Below are 19,243 nucleotides of genomic sequence, written 5' to 3'. Positions count from 1 at the left end.
GAGCTGATTCACTTCATTGTACAGCAGAAACGAACACAACCATTGTAAAGAAATTACACTCCAATTAAATAAATAAAATGGGGCTAAAGAGCACCCAGAGTCAGCCTGATGGCTCAGACGGTTAAGAATCTGCCTACAATGCAGGAGTCCCTGGGTTCGATTCTGGCGTCAGGAAGATCCCCTGGAGAAGGGAATGGCAACCCACTCCAGTATTCTTGCCTGGAGAATTCCATGGGCAGAGAAGCCTGGTTCGGCTACAGTTCACGGGGTCGCCAAGAGTCAGACATGACTGAGGGACACTCATGAAGAGAACGCAGAAGGGTTTACCAGATCAGGTGAGGAGACACCTGGAGCTGGCACTCAATACTCGGGGAGAGGGGGGACTTCCCTCTTCCCTCTGGCGTGCTCTCCACATTCAGACCGCAGCAAGTAACGACTTGTTAGTATTTATGGTCACTGTTGCTCAGCAGACCTAAGCTTCCTCAGCAGATATAAGCTGAAGCTAGTGATGCCCAGAAAGCAACACTGGCTATTAAACTGCATCCTTCTAAAGTTCCCTGTGTAGCTCTTTTGGCATAAACTGTGTTACTCTTTTTACCATAACCGCACCCTCTCTCAGACATTTCTGCCTAAGAATTAAATTTTATGCTTTGAATAACTACTCACACAAAACAGTTGTTGGTTACAAACTATCAGATCCAACTACTAAATTTAATATTGGGGTGCTGGTAGCTAACAAAAAATAGTAACTTATGTAGCTAACAAAATAAGACTAACTTGTGGAGACAAGGCCCCAGTTTCTGAATAGCTGATTTTAATGGTGATATGCCTACTTCCAAATGCATTCAGTCACACTCTTATTCAAGAGAGTAAAACCCACAGTAACCACATGTGTCATGAAAAGTCTTGCATTTACTGATTTATTTTTACCATAGTGAGAAATGATTTTTACTTTTCTAAGCCAACTAAAAAAGTTCAGGTCAGTTTACTCTACTGGTGAAATGAAGTAAAACATGGCTTCCTCCTCCCCCAAATGACTACAAGGAAAATCCACATATGTTCTTTCATCTAAGTAAATTGTACTCGAATGACACAAATATCAACACATGTTTAGAGACAATAGTAGTTGATTTTCAAGGCTGAGTGGTGGCTTACCATGGTCTGAGGAAAGCCTAGGTAATCACCCGTCAAGGAAGAACTATTTTTGTTACTTCTTATTCTTAACATGAATCTTGATCAGCACTTCATTAACTAGAATACTTCCATTTAAAAAACTGCAGTTTCTGTACGTTTAAGGATTTATTTGGGAACACGATTTCTAATAATTCCCTATAAGAGACCTTAAATGACAGTAAAAGAAATTAGTGTTTAATAACTGACATATAGGAATTTAAGTAATATACCTTTCCCAAAGAACTTACATTTCTTTTTTTTTTTTTAAGAACTTACAATTTTGCTCCTCCTGAATCTAGTATGGGTTTCCTTTCGAAACTATCTTCTTGACTCTTCCAGTTGTTTGTCCCACTAGTATAAATTTAAGTTATGTTGAAAAGCATAAAATTAAAAGTCCTAATGGCTATATAATCCCTGTAAAGCTATTAGCAATAGGGTAATATTCAGACACCTTTAAGTAAGTAACCTTTCTAGAAAGAAAAGGTACCACAGTTTCATAAAAGATGGTGGGTCCACAGTTTTAGAGTGGGGCTTGGAGAAATGGATTCTAAAATCATTGTTTTTATGTCTATGGGGAGAAAAAAAATCCCTCAAAGCTGCCAATTTAAACGTGAATAAGATTTAGTCACACTACAATAAGAGCAGTGCTATGAGTGATAACTTTAGATATTTATAAACTTTTTTAACTTTCAATTTTCAATTTTGTTAAATTCAAAAATCCATACAGTTGAAAGCACACAGGCATGAAGGTAACAACCAGTGAGTCCAGGTGAAGGTTATATAATGTTCACTGTACCATTACCTTTAACTTTCCTGTAACTTTGTAAATATTCAAAATTAAAAGTGAAAATGTCTATAGTACAGTAGTCAAGACACCATGACTGAAGTTAAGAAAACACAAGACATAGACATGAAGTATGTCACTGAAAATCATGAGTTCTAGAATTCTTTTTTTTTTTTTTTTTTTAAAAAGGCCTAACTTACAGGTAAAACTTTTCTTCTAAAAGAGAGCATGAGAGAGACACCAACATGCATTAAAAGAACAAGTTGGTTTAGAAGTCAACAGAGACAGAACGCTACGCATACAATGCCTTCACTGACATCATGTCTTGAATTTTCAATGCGGGTATATTTTTCTTGGTCCAACATTGGCTGCCATGTTAAATCATGCAAACCAGAGCAATCCACTGATTTGCACATTTACAAATGATAGTCTCCCAAAGTGTGAAACTTCCATTCAGGAGGGTCGGTGTAACAAATCTCTCCATAAGATAAAACTGTTTCCTAACTCCATGGAATAAAATGTTTTCTCAGCTGAATGCCTGAACACTGTGTGATATTATGAACTTCCCATATACTATTTAAGTTGGCTAAGTTTTAACAATAAAGTTCATGGATTTAATTTTTTTGACATCTCAGGTAAAACTTTTTGACATCTCATGATAAAAACTTCCTATGTCCTGTTAGATCTTTGGCTGAATGCTATCACCTTAGAAAAAGTGCAAGTTGGTGCTTTTTTAAATATCTTCATTTACTTTTAGACATGAGATAGCAATAGCAACCACAAATCTCTCTTTTGGTGAAAAGCAGAGTAAAAACTATATGCTAAAAATAATATCAATACTGAGACAATCTGTCCCAAACCTAATGTTCCCCTTTAGGATTCCCAGGCCTTCAAGCACAGTAGGTGGTACAATAGCACGTCTTTCCCCTCCTCATAGGTTCTGAGAGAGAAGGGAACTTACAATGAAAGAGCTGAGGACTAACCAGTGGGCCGGTAACTTGAAGAAACAAGAAGTGGGGAAGCCAGTTCCTTTCTAAGGGTGACAGAAGTGGCAGCTAGATGCAAGAGTCTGGAGCATGGACACAGCTGATCCAAAGAGCAATATCCTTAATTTCTGGGGATAGTACAGATTGGTGCTTTTTAACACTCATTAGAAATTGTCTACACATGACTCTTCACCCTATCTTAGTTCTACAGGTCAATTACTACCAAACATAAGAGAACTGAGGCTGTAACATGGGTCACTATGAAAACTAGTTTATATACAGATGGATAGCAGGGTGTGGGGAGACTGGAGGACAAGAGAGACATATTTGAAAAAATTTAGTGTTACTCTGTAGACACTATAACAACCCAAGATACCTTAACTTCTTAAGTAACCTAAGATGATTCACAGAATCAACTAAACTAGAAATTGTTTCTTTTTTTCTTTTAAAAACACATATACATTGTTAAAAGCGAAAATGAGAAAGATTCACATTCAGTCAAGCCCGTTTTTTCAAGTTCCCTGAGATGGCATATATAGATACACAACATAGCTCAAAGTAACAGCAGAAAGTCAATCATTTACAAAGATCATTTCGATTAAAGCCAAATTTCTTTTTCAACAAACATAATCTACAAGATAAATTATATCCCGACTGGGTTATTGCTATAAATCTATTCAAATCAGGAAAACCCGTCATATTTAAAGCTCTTCCAAGTAATTTTGGCACAAGTCAAATCTTAAAAGTTTTTTAAGTCCCTGAGCTCTTTAAAAGGCTAGCTTGCCTTCAGCCTCTTCCCCAGCTACCTTCCCCTACAATGCCTTGCAACCTGCCCGAGTCTCTCATTAACTGTAAGTCCAGGCTTAAGAATACAACCTTTCTAACCGACCCTGCTCTGCAGAAAGCATGTCGCTTCTCTGGCTTGAAGAATTCAGTTGGATTCTGGAGGTGGAAGCATCAGATGGGGGTAGATCTCCTGCCTCCTTATTAGTATTTCTAAAACTGCCTACAGCGTTCAGGGTTTCAACGTCTCCAGGGCTTTATGCCTCAGATGCTCATCCAAACACTGGATGGCAAAGAGGTCGATGTCCGGGTCGAACTTGTTGGCAAACAAATGGTGCACGCGCAACATCCAGTTCAAGTCACCAGCTCCGAAAACGCACACGGAGCGCACGTGGACGCCGCCGCACGGCGGGTAGGGGGCGCCCTTGGAAACGTCTCCTTCAAAGTACTGCCATTTAACAAACCTGGCAATCGCCTGCATGTCAGACGTGTCGTACTTATGGCTTAAGGACAGTGACCCTGGGACTTCGGGGATCCTCTGAATAGTGGCCCAGAGATATTCGTCAGGGCTGTATGTGTCTTTGGCCCACTCCATAAACTTTTGGATATTTTGGTTCTGGAGCACATACTCCACATATTCCCTACTGACCACAAAATAGGCACTTCCCGAAAACAGAGGTGTTTCAAGAGGTGGATGTATTTTGTCAGTTCCCGTGTTGGTCAGCTTTCCATTCACGACTTCATAATGCTTTTTCCACCTTTCTTTTTTATGGGATGGCATTCTCTCCGTTTCTAGGTTGTTCTCACCCATCAACAACTTGAGCTTCCTGACAATTTCCAGGTTGGTTTTAATAGGAAAATCCATTCCGCAGAGATTTATCAGGTACTTCCAGTCTGCATTCATCCTGGAGAGGTCCTGCATGCAGTTAAGGTCAGCCTGAACCCGGCTCCAGGACGCATACACCACGCTCTCCAGCTGACTGGCGACAAAGACATTACTGAAGCAGGATGCCACGCCCACAGCTGCAGCCAAAAACGAGTCCTCTGATTTTGTGTCCACGTGAATACAATAGAAATTCTGAGGCATGTAGATGGCCCTCAGGAGCCTGTCAAGCATTTCAATTTTGTGATGAACCACTATAGAATATGCTATTGGAAACTCCGCCTCTTCTTTACTAAGTGGTTCTATAATATATTTGCGCTTCTTGATGAAAGAAGCACAATCACCAGTCATGTTTATGTAGTCATAGTTTGTCCATCGAGTGCGCTTCTTAAATTTCACTGTTAGAGTCTCAAGCTTCACCTTTTGGATTTCATCTACATCACCCTGTAGAATTTTGGTGCAATTAATATTACTACTAGGATTCTCTTCAAACAGCTCCAAATGTCCAAAATTTACAAATTCAGGCTTTTGATGAATTCTTAAAACAGTGAATGTGACCAGCGAAAAAGCAAGAAATAAGAAGTAGTATTTAGTGGGATAAGAAAAAAGTTTCCTCCTCCACAACTTCCTCAGCATTTCAACAACTGGGGACTTGGCTTTATTAAGGGTAGTCTTTCAGGCTTCAAGCAGTACTGATTTCCTCTCTGTCGTGGTGTGGAGATTTGTCAGTTTGCATTTATCAAAAGTGCAAAGGCATCTTGAAATGGACGATAGCACTAAGAGAAAAATAGAAAGGGTACACACACATATATAAATAGAATCTTTTACGACATCTTCTCATCAGATTCAAAAACTGTCCTCTTTGCTACGAGGTCAGAAGACAAAAACAAAGTGGGTCAATCCGAGAAAAGTGTTAAAGGATACCCATCATCTCTAGTATTAATGCCAGATTATCTTTTTTAAAAAGTTGAGTACAAGGATATGCTAGGATATCCTATAATCAACACTTTACCTCTCAGGTATATTGAGGTGCAAAATACAGTTGAAGACCTATAGGCTATAATTATTGAATTCTCCATAGCTGGTGAGTTTTGGTGTTTATTTTGCAGGGGAGGAGGGGTTATTGTTGCTTTTTGTTTTCTTTGGTTGTATTGCATAGCATGTGGGATCTTAGATTGAACTGCACCCCCTGAGTAGAAGCATGGAGTCTTAACCACTGGACCACCAGGGAAGTCTCAGTTGGTGAGTTTTTGATCCTTGGCCAGTGGTAATTAGCATCACTTGCCTAGAAATTATTACTAATCTGGGTTTCTCCAGACACATCCATTAATGTCCATCAGTTGGCATCAGCAGCCCCAGATATTTGAAGAGATCAGATCCATTCTACTCTTCATCAACTTAGGAATGGGGTGCACTTAAGGAGACGTTCAGAAATGACTGTGGCTGCTAAGAATCTCTGAAGGAAAAGCAGGTCAACTGGATTTTCAAAGTGGAACAGAAAGTTTCAGGTGAAAGCAGGTCAGATTTAGAACTGTTCTGGGTTGACCTCACTTTGTTCAATTCCATACCAGGCACCACAGGAAGAGAAAATATACACGACCCAAAATAGAGAAACAGCTTTGTATTTCCTGCACTGGTTATAACAGGTTATAATAGTTAAGCCTTGCTGAAAAACAACACTTGTATGCAAATTGTAACTTATGAAAGACTCTCTGTCTGCATTCAAATTCCAGGAGCCTAATCCATTTTTATTATGGAAAATGTTTACAAACATACAGATGCTGTTTCATTTTCAAAAGTCAATTTTATTACTTGGCAACTGGTTCTAACAAAGAAAATCAAATACTGTCAACTCTCTCAAAACCAGATTTATAGAGATTTGAAAAATTTTTAACACCAGAATTAGCACTACAATTTTTTAACACTTAATTAGGAAATAATTTGTGAATATTGACCATAAAAATAATTGACCATCATTAGTACAGAATAATATTACAAAAGTACTTAGACTTTACCATTTAAAATCAAGAAAAGTCAGGATGAATTAGTTCTCCGATTTCAGGTAACATCCTGTGCCCATGTAGAGTGCTTCTTATGCAGTCAGGTTTCTTAAATGTACCAGGCATCCAGCAGTGGTGTTATGTCCCATGAGTCTTTTTAAAAAAAAAAAAAATGTGAAACAAAAAGAAAAATTTTTGAAGAGATACATACGCCCATGTAAGTATACACACACACTCATAAAGCATACTGGTCCATTAATTCGACATATTCACTTTTTTCTTCAAAATGATGGCTGATCATATTCACTTTTTTCTTCAAAATGATGACTACTTGATGTCTCTCTTTTAAAATTTTCTTCTCTCCAGTCTTTTTTTTTTTAACTCTGTATTTGTGGATAAACATTTTAAAGGTTTGAAGACATCCTGCAATTTAGCTTGAACTTTTTAAAAGAAAACTCTGGTAGCATTTCCCAAAATGTGTACCTAAGGAACAGCTTAATAGTCCTATATGATTGGAAAAGTCAACATACTTTATGCCTGCTGTGAGAATTTCCAGTGCTCACTGGCCCACTGAAGACAATCCTGCAGCTGAATTAGTTGCTTATCTCATCTTCTTTCAACTGTCTTGTCTATTACCCCATTCCAAATCTTTAATGGAAAGCAACATTCAGAGATACTGTTAAAATATGTAAGCATCTTAACCATTAAGACATCCCCAACCATTATGCCCCAACCACTAAGGCTGAAGAAGCTGAATGGTTCTATGATGACCTACAAGACCTTCTAGAACTAACACCAAAAAATGATGTCCTTTTCATCACAGGGGACTGGAATGCAAAAGGAGGAAGTCAAGAGATACCTGGAGTAACACGGAAGTTTGGACTTGGAGTACAAAATGAAGCAGGGCAAAGGCTAAGAGAATTTTGCCAAGAGAATGCAATGGTTATAGCAAACACCCTGGTACAACAATAGAAGAGAAGACTCTCTACATGGACATCACCTGATGGTCAATACTGAAATCAGACTGATTATATTCTTTGTAGTAGAAAATGGAGAAGCTCTACACAGTCAGCAAAAACAAGACCAGGAATGGACTATGGCTCAGATCATGAACTCCTTATTGTAAAACTCAGACTTTAAATTGAAGAAAGTAGGGAAAACCACTAGGCCATTCAGATATGACCTAAATCAAATCCCTTATGATTATACAGTGGAAGTGACAAAGAGATTCAAGGGATTAGATCTGATAAAGAGCCTGAAGAATTATGGACGGAGGTTCATGACATTGTACAGGAGGTAGTGATCAACATTATCCACAAGAAAAAGAAATGCAAAAAGGCAAAATGGCTGTCTGAGGAGACTTTACAAATAGCTGAGAAAAGAAGAGAAGTGAAAGACAAAGGAGAAAAGGAAAGATACACCCATCTGAAGGCAGAGTTCCAAAGAATCGCAAAGTAAGGAAACTTAAGAAAACCTTCCTAAGTGAACAATGCAAAGAAATAGAGGAAAACAATAGAATGGGAAAGACTAGAGATCTCTTCAAGAAAATTAGAGATACCAAGGAAACATTTCACCCAAAAATGGGCACAATAAAGGACAGAAACAGCATGAACCTAACAGAAGCAGAAGATATTAAGAAGAGATGGCAAGAATACACAGAAGAACTATACAAAAAGAGATCTCAATGATCTGGATAACCACGATGGTGTGATCACTTGCCTAGAGTCAGACATCCTGGAGTGCAAAGTCCAGTGGGCCTTAGAAAGCATCACTACGAACAAAGCTAGCAGAGGTAATGGAATTCCAGCTGACCTATTTCAAATTCTAAAAGATGATTCTATTAAAGTGCTGCACTCAATATGCCACCAAATTTGGAGAACTCAGCATGGCCACAGGACTGGAAAAGCTCAGTTTTCATTCCAATCCCAAAGAAGGGCAATGCCAAAGAATGTTCAAACTACTGCACAATTACAGTCATTTCACATGCTATCAAGGTCATGCTCAAAATCTCCAAGTTAGGCTTCAACTATATATGAACCAAGAACTTCCAGATGTTCAAGCTGGATTTAGAAAAGGCAGAAGAACCAGAGATCAAATTGCCAACATCTGCTGGATCACAGAAAAACCAAGAGAATTCCAGGAAAACATCTACTTCTGCTTCACTGACTATGCTTTGACTGTGAGGATCACAACAAATCATGGAAAATTCTTAAAGAGATGGGAATGCCAGACCACCTTACCCGCCTCCTGAGAAATCTGTATGCAGATCAAGAAGCAACAGTTAGAACCAGACACAGAACAACAACTGGTTTGACTTCCCTGGAGCTCAGATGGTAAAGAATCTGCCTGCAGTGCAGGAGACCTGGGTTTGATCCCTGGGTCAGGAAGATCCTCTGGAAAACAGAATGACAATCTACCCCAGTATTCTTGCCTGGAGAATCCCATGGACAAAGGAGCCTGGTGGGCTACAGTCCATGGGGTTGCAAAGAGTCGGTCCATGGGGTTGCAAATTAGCAACTGACATTACTACTGCTACATCAAGGCTGTATATGGTCACCCTGCTTAGTTAACTTATATGCAGATTACATCATGAGATATGCAGAGCTGGATGAAGCACAAGCTGGAATCAAGACTGCCGGGAGAAATATCAAATAACCTCAGATGTGCAGATAACACCACCCTTATGGCAGAAAGTGAAGAGGAACCAAAGAGCCTCTTGATGAAGGTAAAAGAGGATAGTGAAAAAGCTGGCTTAAAACAACATTCAAAAAACTAAGATCATGGCATCCAGTTACATCACTTCATGGCAAATAAATGGGAAAAAAATGGAAACAGTGACAGACTATTTTCTTGGGCTCCAAAAATCACTGCAGATAGTGACTGCAGCCATGAAATTAAAAGATGCTTGCTCATTAAAGAAAAGCTATGACCAACTTAGACAGCATATTAAAAAGCAGAGCCATTACTTTGCCAACAAAGGTCCGTCTAGTCAAGGCTATGGTTTTTCCAGTAGTCACATACAGATGGAAGAACTGGACCATAAAGAAGGCTGAGCCAAAGAACTGATGCTTTCGAACTATGGTGTTGGAGAAGACTCTTGAGAGTAATGCAAGGAGATCAAACCAGTCAATCCTAAAGGAAATCAACCCTGAATATTCATTGGAATGACTGATGCTGAAGCTGAAGCTCCATTACTCTGGCCACCTGATGCAAAGAGCTGACTCACTGGGAAAGACCCTGATACTGGGAAAGACAGAGGGCAGAAGAAGGGGACAACAGAGGATGAGATAGTTGGATAGCATCACTGACTCAGTGGACATGAGTTTGAGTAAACTCTGGGAGTGGGTGATGGACTGGGAGGCCTGGCGTGCTGCAGTCCATGGGATCGCCAATAGTTGGACACGGCTGAGCAACAGAACAGCAATGAGAAAGGTATTTAACCAAACTGAGAATTTCAATTAAAAAAAAAACAAAACAGAAGTTATAAGAAAGAACCAATAGAACTGATTATATAGAAAGTATAACAAAAGAATTGAAAAACTGACTAGAGGGGCTCACAGCAGGTATTCCTTCCACAGAAGGAATAAGTGGAAATGAGGAAAGGTCAAGTGAGAGTCCACAGTCTGAGGTACAAAAGGAGAAAAGAAGAAAGAAAGAGGACGGAGCTTCAGAGATCTGTGAGAAAACATTAAGCACATCAGCAAATGCATAACAGGAATGTCAGAAAGAACGTGGAGCAGAGGATGCGAGATAAGGAAGAAAGTTGTTGTTGTTCAGTTGCTAAGTCGTGTCTGATCCCTTCGCATCCCTACGGATTGGAGCATACCAGGCTCCTCTGGCTTCCACTGTCTCTCGGAGTTTGCTCAAACTTAAACCCAATGAGTCAGCGATGCTAAGAGGGGGCTGCGTTCATGCATGGGGGAGGGTGAAGACAAAATGTGAATAATGGCTGAAAACTTTCCAAATTTGACTTTTTCCAATTTTTACTTAAGTATAGTTGTTTTATGAGTTTTAGGTGTACAACACAGTGATTCAATATTTTATATATTATGCTCCATTTAAAGTAACTGCACAATGATAACTATATTTTCCTGTGCTGTACAATATATCCTTGTTGTTTACTTATTTTAGATATAATAGTTTGTGTCTGTTAATTCCGTATACCTATTTTTGCTCCTCTTCTTCTGCCTTCTCCCTACTGGTAATTATCAGTTTGTTCTCTGTATCTGTGAGGCTGTTTCTACACTGTTTTTTATATTGATTTATTTTTTTAGATTCCACATAAAACTAATAACAAAGTCTTGTTTTTCTCTGCATGACTTATTTCATTAAGCATAATACTCTCTAGGTCCATCCACATTGTTTCAAATGGCAGCATTTCATTTTTTATGGCTGGGTAATATTCCATAAAATTTAGTTTCTTTCCATATCTTGGCTATTGTAATTAACACTAATATGAATCCTGGGGTGCATGTATCTTTTCAAATTAGTGCTTTCATTTTATTCTGAGATATATCCAGTAAAAGAACTGTTGAATCAGATGCTAATTCTATTTTTAGATTTTTGAGGAATGTCCACACTGTTGTGCACCATCACATAGTGACTGCACCAACTGACATTTCCACCAACATCATACTAAGACTCCCTTCTCTCCACATCCTCACCAACACCTATTATTTGTAGATTTTTGATGACAGCAATTCTGACCGGTATGAGGTAATATCTCATTGTGGTTTTGATTTGCATTTCGCTGATGATTAGGGATATAGAGCATTTTTTTCACATGGCTGTTGGCCATCTGTATGTCTATTCTGGAAAAGTGTCTATTCATATCTTCTGCCCATTTTGTGACTGAATTGTTTGGTTTTATTTATATTGCATTGTATGAGCTGTTTATATATTTTAGGTAATAACTTCTTATTGGTCATGTCATTAGCAAACACTTTCTCCCATTCAGCAGGTTGTCTTTTTGTCTTGTCCAATGGTTTCATTTGCTGTGCAAAGAGCTTTCAAGTTTACAATTAGGTCCCATTGTTTATTTTTATCTTAATTCCTTTTACCCTAGGAACAGTTCCCAAAAAATATTGCTATAATTTTTATTGGAGTATTTTCTGAATGTTCTCTACTAGGAGTTTTATGGTTTCAGATCTTACATTTAGGTCTTAATCTATGTTGAGTATACTTTTGTATATGGTATGAAGAAACAGTCTTCTAATCTTGTTCTTTTATATATAGCTATCCACTTATATGCAGAGTACATCATGAGAAACACTGGGCTGGAAGAAGCACAAGCTGGAATCAAGATTGCTGGGAGAAATATCAATAACCTCAGATATGCAGATGACACCACCCTTATGGCAGAAACTGAAGAGGAACTGAAAAGCCTCTTGATGAAAATGAAAGAGGAGAGTGAAAAAGTTGGCTTAAAGCTCAACATTCAGAAAACTAAGATCATTGCATCTGGTCCCATCACCTCATGGGAAATAGATGGGGAGTCAGTGGAAACAGTGTCAGACTTTATTTTTTTGGGCTCCAAAATCACTGTGGATGGTGACTGCTGCCATGAAATTAAGACACTTAGTCCTTGGAAGGAAAGTTATGACCAACCTAGACAGCATATTAAAAAGCAGAGACATTACTTCGCCAACAAAGGTCCGTCTGGTCAAGGCTATGGTTTTTCCAGTGGTCATGTATGGATATGAGAGTTGGACTGTGAAGAAAGCTGAGCACCGAAAAATTGATGCTTTTGAACTGTGGTGTTAGAGAAGACTCTTGAGAGTCCCTTGGACTGCAAGGAGATGCAAGCAGTCCATCCTAAAGGAGATCAGTCCTGGGTGTTTATTGGAAAGACTGATGCTGAAGGTGAAACTCCAATACTTTGGCCACCTCATGCGAAGAGTTGACTCATTGGAAAAGACCCTGATGCTGGGAGGGATTGGGGGCAGGAGGAGAAGGGGACGACAGAGGATGAGATGACTGGATGGCATCACTGACTCGATGGGCATGAGTTTGAATAAACTCCGGGAGCTGGTGATGGACAGGGAGGCCTGGCGTGCTGTGATTCATGGGGTCACAAAGAGTCGGACACGACTGAGCGACTGAACTGAACTGATCCACTTTTTCCAACAACATTCACTGAAGAGACTGTTCTCCATTATAAATTCTTGCCTCCTCTGTCATAGATTAACCGTAAGTATGTGGGTTTATTTCCAGGCTCTCTGTTCCACTGATCCATGTGTCTGTCTTTGAGCCTGTGCCATGTGGTTTTGATTACTATAGCTTTATAGTATATCCTGAAGTCACGGAGTGTGGTATCTCCAGAAAAAAAATGAATAATGGCTGAAATATTCCAAATTTGACTATAAAAAAATTAACCCAAATATCCAAGAGACTCAGTGAGCTCCAAGTATGCAAAAAAGGGACAATCACTTTGGCAGACAGTTTGGCAGTTTCTTACAAAGCTAAATATAAGCTGATCATTCAACCCAGCAATCACACTCCTGGCTATTTACCCATATTGAACAGTGTATACACATAAAACCAGGCATGTGAATCTTTATAGCAGCTTTATTCATAATTGCCAAAAACTGGAAGCAATTAAGAGGTCCTTCAATAGATGAATAAATAACTGCGGTACATCTATAACATGGAAAATTATTCAGTGATTTTTTTTGAGCTACCAAGTTATGAAAAGACATGGCGGAAGCTTAAACATGTACTGCTAAGTGATGGAAGCCAATCTGAAAAGGCTACACACTCTATGAGTCCAAGAATCATAGACAAAGCAAGGGAATTCCACAAACACATCTGCTTCATTGACTGCTAAAGCCTTTGACTGTGTGGATCACAATAAACTGTGGAAAATTCTTAAAGAGATGGGAATACCAGACCACCTTACCTGTTTCCTGAGAAATCTATATGCAAATAAAGAAGCATGAGCTAAAAGCAGACATGAAACAACAGAATGGTTCAAAATTGAGAAAGGAGTCTGTCAAAGCTATACATTGTCACTCTGCTTATTTAACTTCTATGCAGAGTTCAGTTCAGTCGCTCAGTCGTGTCCAACTCTTTGCAACCCCATGAACCGCAGCACACCAGGCCTTCCTGTCCATCACCAATTCCCGGAGTCCACCCAAACCCATGTCCATCGAGTCGGTGATGCCATCCAACCATTTCACTCTCTCTCATCCCCTTCTCCTCCTGCCCTCAATCTTTCCCAGCATCAGGGTCTTTTCCAATGAGTCAGCTCTTCACTTCAGGTGGCCAAAGTATTGGAGTTTCAGCTTCAACATCAGTCCTTCCAATGAACACCCAGGACTGATCTCCTTTAGGATGGACTGGTTGGATCTCCTTGCAGTCCAAGGGACTCTCAAGAGTCTTCTCCAACACCACAGTTCAAAAGCATCAATTCTTCGGTGCTCAAATTTCTCTCACATCCATACATGACTACTGGAAAAACCATAGCCTTGACCAGACGGACCTTTGTTGGCAAAGTAATGTTTCTGCTTTTTAATATGCTGTCTAGGTTGGTCATAACTTTCCTTCCAAGGACTAAGCGTCTTTTAATTTCACGGCTGCAGTCACCATCTGCACATCATGGGAAATGCTGGGCTTGGAGACTCACAAGCTGGAATCAAGATTTCTGGGAGAAATATCAATAACCACTCTATGCAGATGATACCACTCTGATGGCAGAAAGTGAAGAGGAACTAAAGAGCCTCTCGAGGGTGAAAGAGAAGAGTGAAAAAGCAGGTTTAAAACTCAATATGAAAACTAACATCATAGCATCTGGCCCCATCACTTCATGGCAAATAGATGGGAAAGAGGCACTGACAGGCTTTGTTTTCTTGGGCTCCAAAATCACTGCAGACAGTGACTGCAGCCATGAAATTAAAAGACACTTCCTCCTTGGAAGGAAAGCTATGACAAACCTAAACAGCATATTAAAAAGCAGAGACATCATTTTGTCAACAAAGGTCCATATAGTCAAAGCTATGGTTTTTTCAGTAGTCATGTAGGGATGTGAGAGTTGGAACGTGAAGAAGGCTGAGTGCTGAAGAATTGATGCTTTTGAATTGTGGAGCTGGAGAAGACTCTTGAGAGTCCCTTGGACACCAAGGAGATAAAACCAGTCAATCCTAAAGGAAATGAACCCTGAATATTCATTCAAAGGACTGATACTTTGATTATCAGTCAACTGGATCAAAGTTCTTGAATATTACTGAAATTCAGTTGTATTAATCTAAAGGAGAATATTTTAAGAAGTTTTTGGTAATTCCAAGGGCAATCACTTAAAAAAAAAAACAACAAACAACTCAAAAACATATAGTATTTGAAATTGGACCACCTTATGTGAACACTGATGCGTGGAGTATGGCAGAAGTAATTAGGTCATGTAAAACCGTGCAGCTTCTACCTGGGTGTCTTGGAAAATGTACTCCCCAGAAGCCCCCTGTCAGAGGAAAAGTTCTCTTGTCATGTTGAAAGAAGCCACATGGATGGGTCACACATGTATACCCAAGTCAACAGTCCCAGATAAACCCAGTCTCAATTCATCCCAGCCCAGGTGCCAGCCATGTGAGTGAAGAAGCCATAGATGACCCAAGCCCCTAGTCACTCAATTCCTGACCCACAGAATATGTGAGTAATAAATAAAATGACAATGTTGTATGTTACTATGTTTGGGGTGGTTTGCCTCACAGTGATGATTAGAAAAAACAAGAAACCACATAAACAGAACACCTGGAAAATAAAAAAGCTCTTAAAACATAATGACATGACAGAAAAAATTGAAAAACTCAATAGAAGCATTGGAAAATATAGTTGAGAAAAATTCTTGGGAGGTTAAGCAAACAGGCAAACCAACTGATGGAAAATTAGAGAAAAAAATATATAGTAATTTGGGGAATTAGACCAGGAGATCTACCATCTGAACTGAACCTCCAAAAAGAGAAAACAGAAGAAAAAATGGAAGTAAATAATTAAATCAGTTAAATAATTCCAAGATTATATCTCAAAACAAAGGGATAGTTTCCAGATTGAAAAGTCCCTTGGAATACCAGCATCATGGGTGAAAAATAGACCCACTCCAAGACGTACTTATGGGGCTTTCCTGGTAGCTCAAGGAACCGTGCTGAACTGTGTTTGAACTGTGGTATTGGAGAAGTCTCTTGAGAGTCCCTTAAACTGCAAGGAGATCAAACCAGTCAATCTTAAAGGAAATCAGTCCTGAATATTCATTGGAATTCATTGAAATTAAGCTGAAACTTCAATACTTTGGCCACCTGATGCAAAGAACTGACTCCTTCGAAAACACCCTAATGCTGGGAAAGACTGACAGCAGGAGAAGGGGACGACAGAGGATGAGATGGTTGGATGGCATCACTGACTTGATGGACATGCGTTTGAGTAAGCTCCAGGAGTTGGTGATGGACAGGGAAGCAAGGCGTGCTGCAATCCAAGGGGTCGCAAAGAATTGGACATGACTGAGCAACTGAACTGAACTCATAGCTCAGGGCATCCCTGACAGCTCAGTTGGTAAAGAATCCACCTGCAATGCAGGAGACCCTGGTTCAATTCCTGGGTCGGGAAGATCCACTGGAGAAGGGATAGGCTATCCACTCTAGTATTCTTGGGCTTCCCTTGTGGCTCAGCTGGTAAAGAATCCACCTGCAATGCAGGAGACCTGGGTTCAATCCCTGGGTTGGAAAGATGCTCTGGAGAAGGGAAAGGCTACCCACTCTAGTATTCTGACCTAGAGAATTCTGAATAGTCCATGGAGTCACAAAGAGTCAGACATGACTGAGCGACTTTCACTTTCAAGATGTACTTATTAAACACAAAATGTCAGAACACTGGGGAAAAAGAGTATCATGTAGGTTTCTGGGGTGGGGGAGTGGAGATAAACCACGTGAAAAAGATGCAGAAGCAAAATGTCTCCATATTTCATAAAAGCCAAACAAGCCAGATGATAATGGAGCAATGCCTCCAAAGTGCTAAAAAAAATTGAATTCCAGGGAGGGGGGATCGGGATGGGGAATACATGTAAATCCATGGCTGATTCATGTCAATGTATGACAAAAACCACTACAATAAAGTAATTAGCCTCCAACTAATAAAAATAAATGAAAAAAAAAGAAAGAAATTGAATTCCAGATGAGAATTCTTAGAACTAGATGAACTACCATGTAAATTAAGGGTAAAATAAAAACATTTTACATATTAAGAGAGGAAAAACTTCAAAATATTCACCCGTCTGCATCCCTTTTCAGGAAGCTGAAATGAACTTTGATGAGCTCCATCAAAACTGAAAGGTCGGGGCATGCCCCCGGGAAAGTGCTACAAGGCAAATTCCGGAGGCTGGCTAAACTTTCAGGGGCTGGCCCCCTGCAGCCTGGTCCAATCAGGTACCAACACAGAGCCCTCGGACACTGACCACCGCTGTAGCCCGCGCTTTCTTCCTTATATGAAAAGACCTGGCCTGGACGCCCTGCCCGGACTATAAAACCCCTCCCCACCCCTCATACCTTGCAGACTCCCTTTGTCTCCTCACTCACCAGCCCCCCGGGAGTTCTGCCCGAGAGCGAGAGCGACGCTTAATAAAAAGGCCTTTACCACCGGTCCTTAGAGGCGGCTTTTTCTTTCTCCCGCGGCGTTTTCTAACATCTGGCGCCCAACGTGGGGCTTGGGTTGAGGGGCCCCCGGCACTCGCCGTTGAGGCCCCCCTCGAGCTCCACCGCCGCGGTAGCCCCGGACCCAGGCGGCTGACCAACCCCCCGGACGGCAGGATACGGGGTAAGTCCCTTCGGCTTTGGGGCCTGCCTTCCCTGGCGACCACCTCCTAGGGCTCCGTAACCAGTGCGCACTTACTGGGCCCTCCCGGTCACCAGCCGGTGGGGAGACGTCCCCAGCGGCTGAGTAGACCTCTGGCTTCGGCCTCCGGCTCCGGCCTTCCCGGTCACCAGCTGGTGGGGAGACGTCCCCAGCGGCTGAGTAGACCTCCGGCTTCGGCCTTTCCGGGTCCCTGCGGCCGTGAGGAAGACGTTCCCCGCGACAACACGGACCTCCGGCTCCCCTCGACTTGTCTGAAGACGTTCGGACAGCGGGGGTTGCCTCCACACCCCGTGGTCGCCATGGGATCGACAGCCTCCAAACCCAATCCCCAATACTCCACCCCCTTAGAGTGCCTGCTAGCTAACCTGCGGACTCTAGGGCTAAAGAGAGATATCCGTCCCAAGCAGCTCACTTTTCTGTGCTCACAGGCCTGGCCTCAGTATTCCCTAGATAATGGCTCACAATGGCCAGCCACAGGGACACTAGACTTTGACGTCCTCCGTGATTTGGATAATTACTGCCGGAGAACGGGAAAATGGTCTGAGGTCCCCTATGTTCAGGCCTTTTGGGCTTTGCGCTCTCGCCCCACCCTGTGCACTACGTGTGCTCCTAGCCAGATCCTACTCACCATGGCCCCCCCCGACTCCACCCTCCCGAGCTAAGCCAACCCCTCCCGCTTCTGAGTCCTCTGCTTTCTCTGTTCCCCCAGAAGATCTGGTGGCCCCCCCTCCCTACGCCTCTCCCACGGCCCCCTCCCCTTCCTCTCCGGTTCCTACTCCCTCCCCTTCCACTCCGGCCCCTCCTACCTCTTCCCCCTCCTCTCCGGCCCCTCCTAACCCCTCCCCCTCTAACCCTACTCCGGCCTCTTTTGCTCCTGTTCCCGCCCGAGGCTTCACCGCCGGCCCCAGATTCTCCGGCCATTAGCCCTATCTTGTATCCTCCCCTTCCCCCCGTCACTCCCTACTCGTCTCCGGTTAGCTCCCACACTCGCTCCCATAGCAACCCTCCAGGGGCCTCCCCGCCCCCTCCCCCAGCCCCGCTACTCCCTCTGCGGCAAGTGGCCGGAGCCGACGGCCTGGCCCAGGTCCACGTCCCCTTCTCTCTCCAGGACTTAGCACAGATTGAGGCCAAGCTGGGATCCTTTTCCTCCAACCCCACTCAGTACATTAAGCAGTTTACTGGTCTGACCCGCGCCTATGCCTTAACATGGCAGGACATATATGTCATCCTGGGATCTACCACCACCCCCAAGGAGAGGCAGGCCATTTGGACGGCAGCCAGGGCTAAGGCCGACCAGCGGCATAGTGCCAACGCCTCCCCCGAGCGCCCCCCGGGAGCTCAGGCAGTTCCTGACACCGACCCTGATTGGAACTACCAGGAAGGGGGTGGCGGCCAGCTGCGGGTACGCTATATGATAGTGTCTCCTTGATGGGATGGAAACGTCCTCTCATAAAGTGGTAAACCTCCTCAAACAAGATGAGGTGACTCAGGGGCCCGATGAAAACCCAGCCATGTTTCTTAATCGGCTGACTGAGGCCCTTGTTCAATACACCAGACTGTCCCCTGAGTCCCCCATGGGGGCAGCTACCTTGGCCAATCGTTTTATCTCCCAATCCGCACCTGACATCCGAAAAAAACTGGCCAAGGCTGAGGATGGCCCTCAGACCCCTATTCGAGACCTGGTAAAAATGGCCTTTAAAGTTTATAACGCCCGTGAAGAAACTGCTGAGGCCAGCCGAAAGGCAAGGCTCAAACAAAAGGCCGAATTTCAGGCAAGCCTCCTAAACCAGCAAACCCAGGC

At 42.1% G+C, this 19,243-nt stretch overlaps 1 protein-coding gene across 9 annotated transcripts in view; it reads right to left on the bottom strand.

The window, feature by feature from the left end:
- Window positions 1-906: 906 nt before the first annotated feature.
- Window positions 907-19,243, bottom strand: part of GCNT1 (glucosaminyl (N-acetyl) transferase 1) — a 59,535-nt gene continuing 41,198 nt past the window's right edge. For all 9 annotated transcript variants that reach the window (XM_043890696.1, XM_043890702.1, XM_043890698.1 and 6 more), the window contains 2 exons: window positions 6,625-6,762; window positions 907-5,385 (listed from right to left, as the gene is read on the bottom strand). In XM_043890696.1, the coding sequence (XP_043746631.1) occupies window positions 3,959-5,245 (1,287 nt within the window). In that variant the 5' untranslated portion in view covers window positions 5,246-5,385; window positions 6,625-6,762 and the 3' untranslated portion in view covers window positions 907-3,958. The remainder of the gene's footprint in view (window positions 5,386-6,624; window positions 6,763-19,243) is intronic.

This window comes from Cervus elaphus, chromosome 29 (genome assembly GCF_910594005.1).
Source record: "Cervus elaphus chromosome 29, mCerEla1.1, whole genome shotgun sequence".
Lineage (NCBI taxonomy): Eukaryota > Metazoa > Chordata > Mammalia > Artiodactyla > Cervidae > Cervus > Cervus elaphus.
The sequence above is the reverse complement of the archived record's forward strand: the minus strand, read 5'-3'. Positions and strand labels throughout refer to the sequence as shown.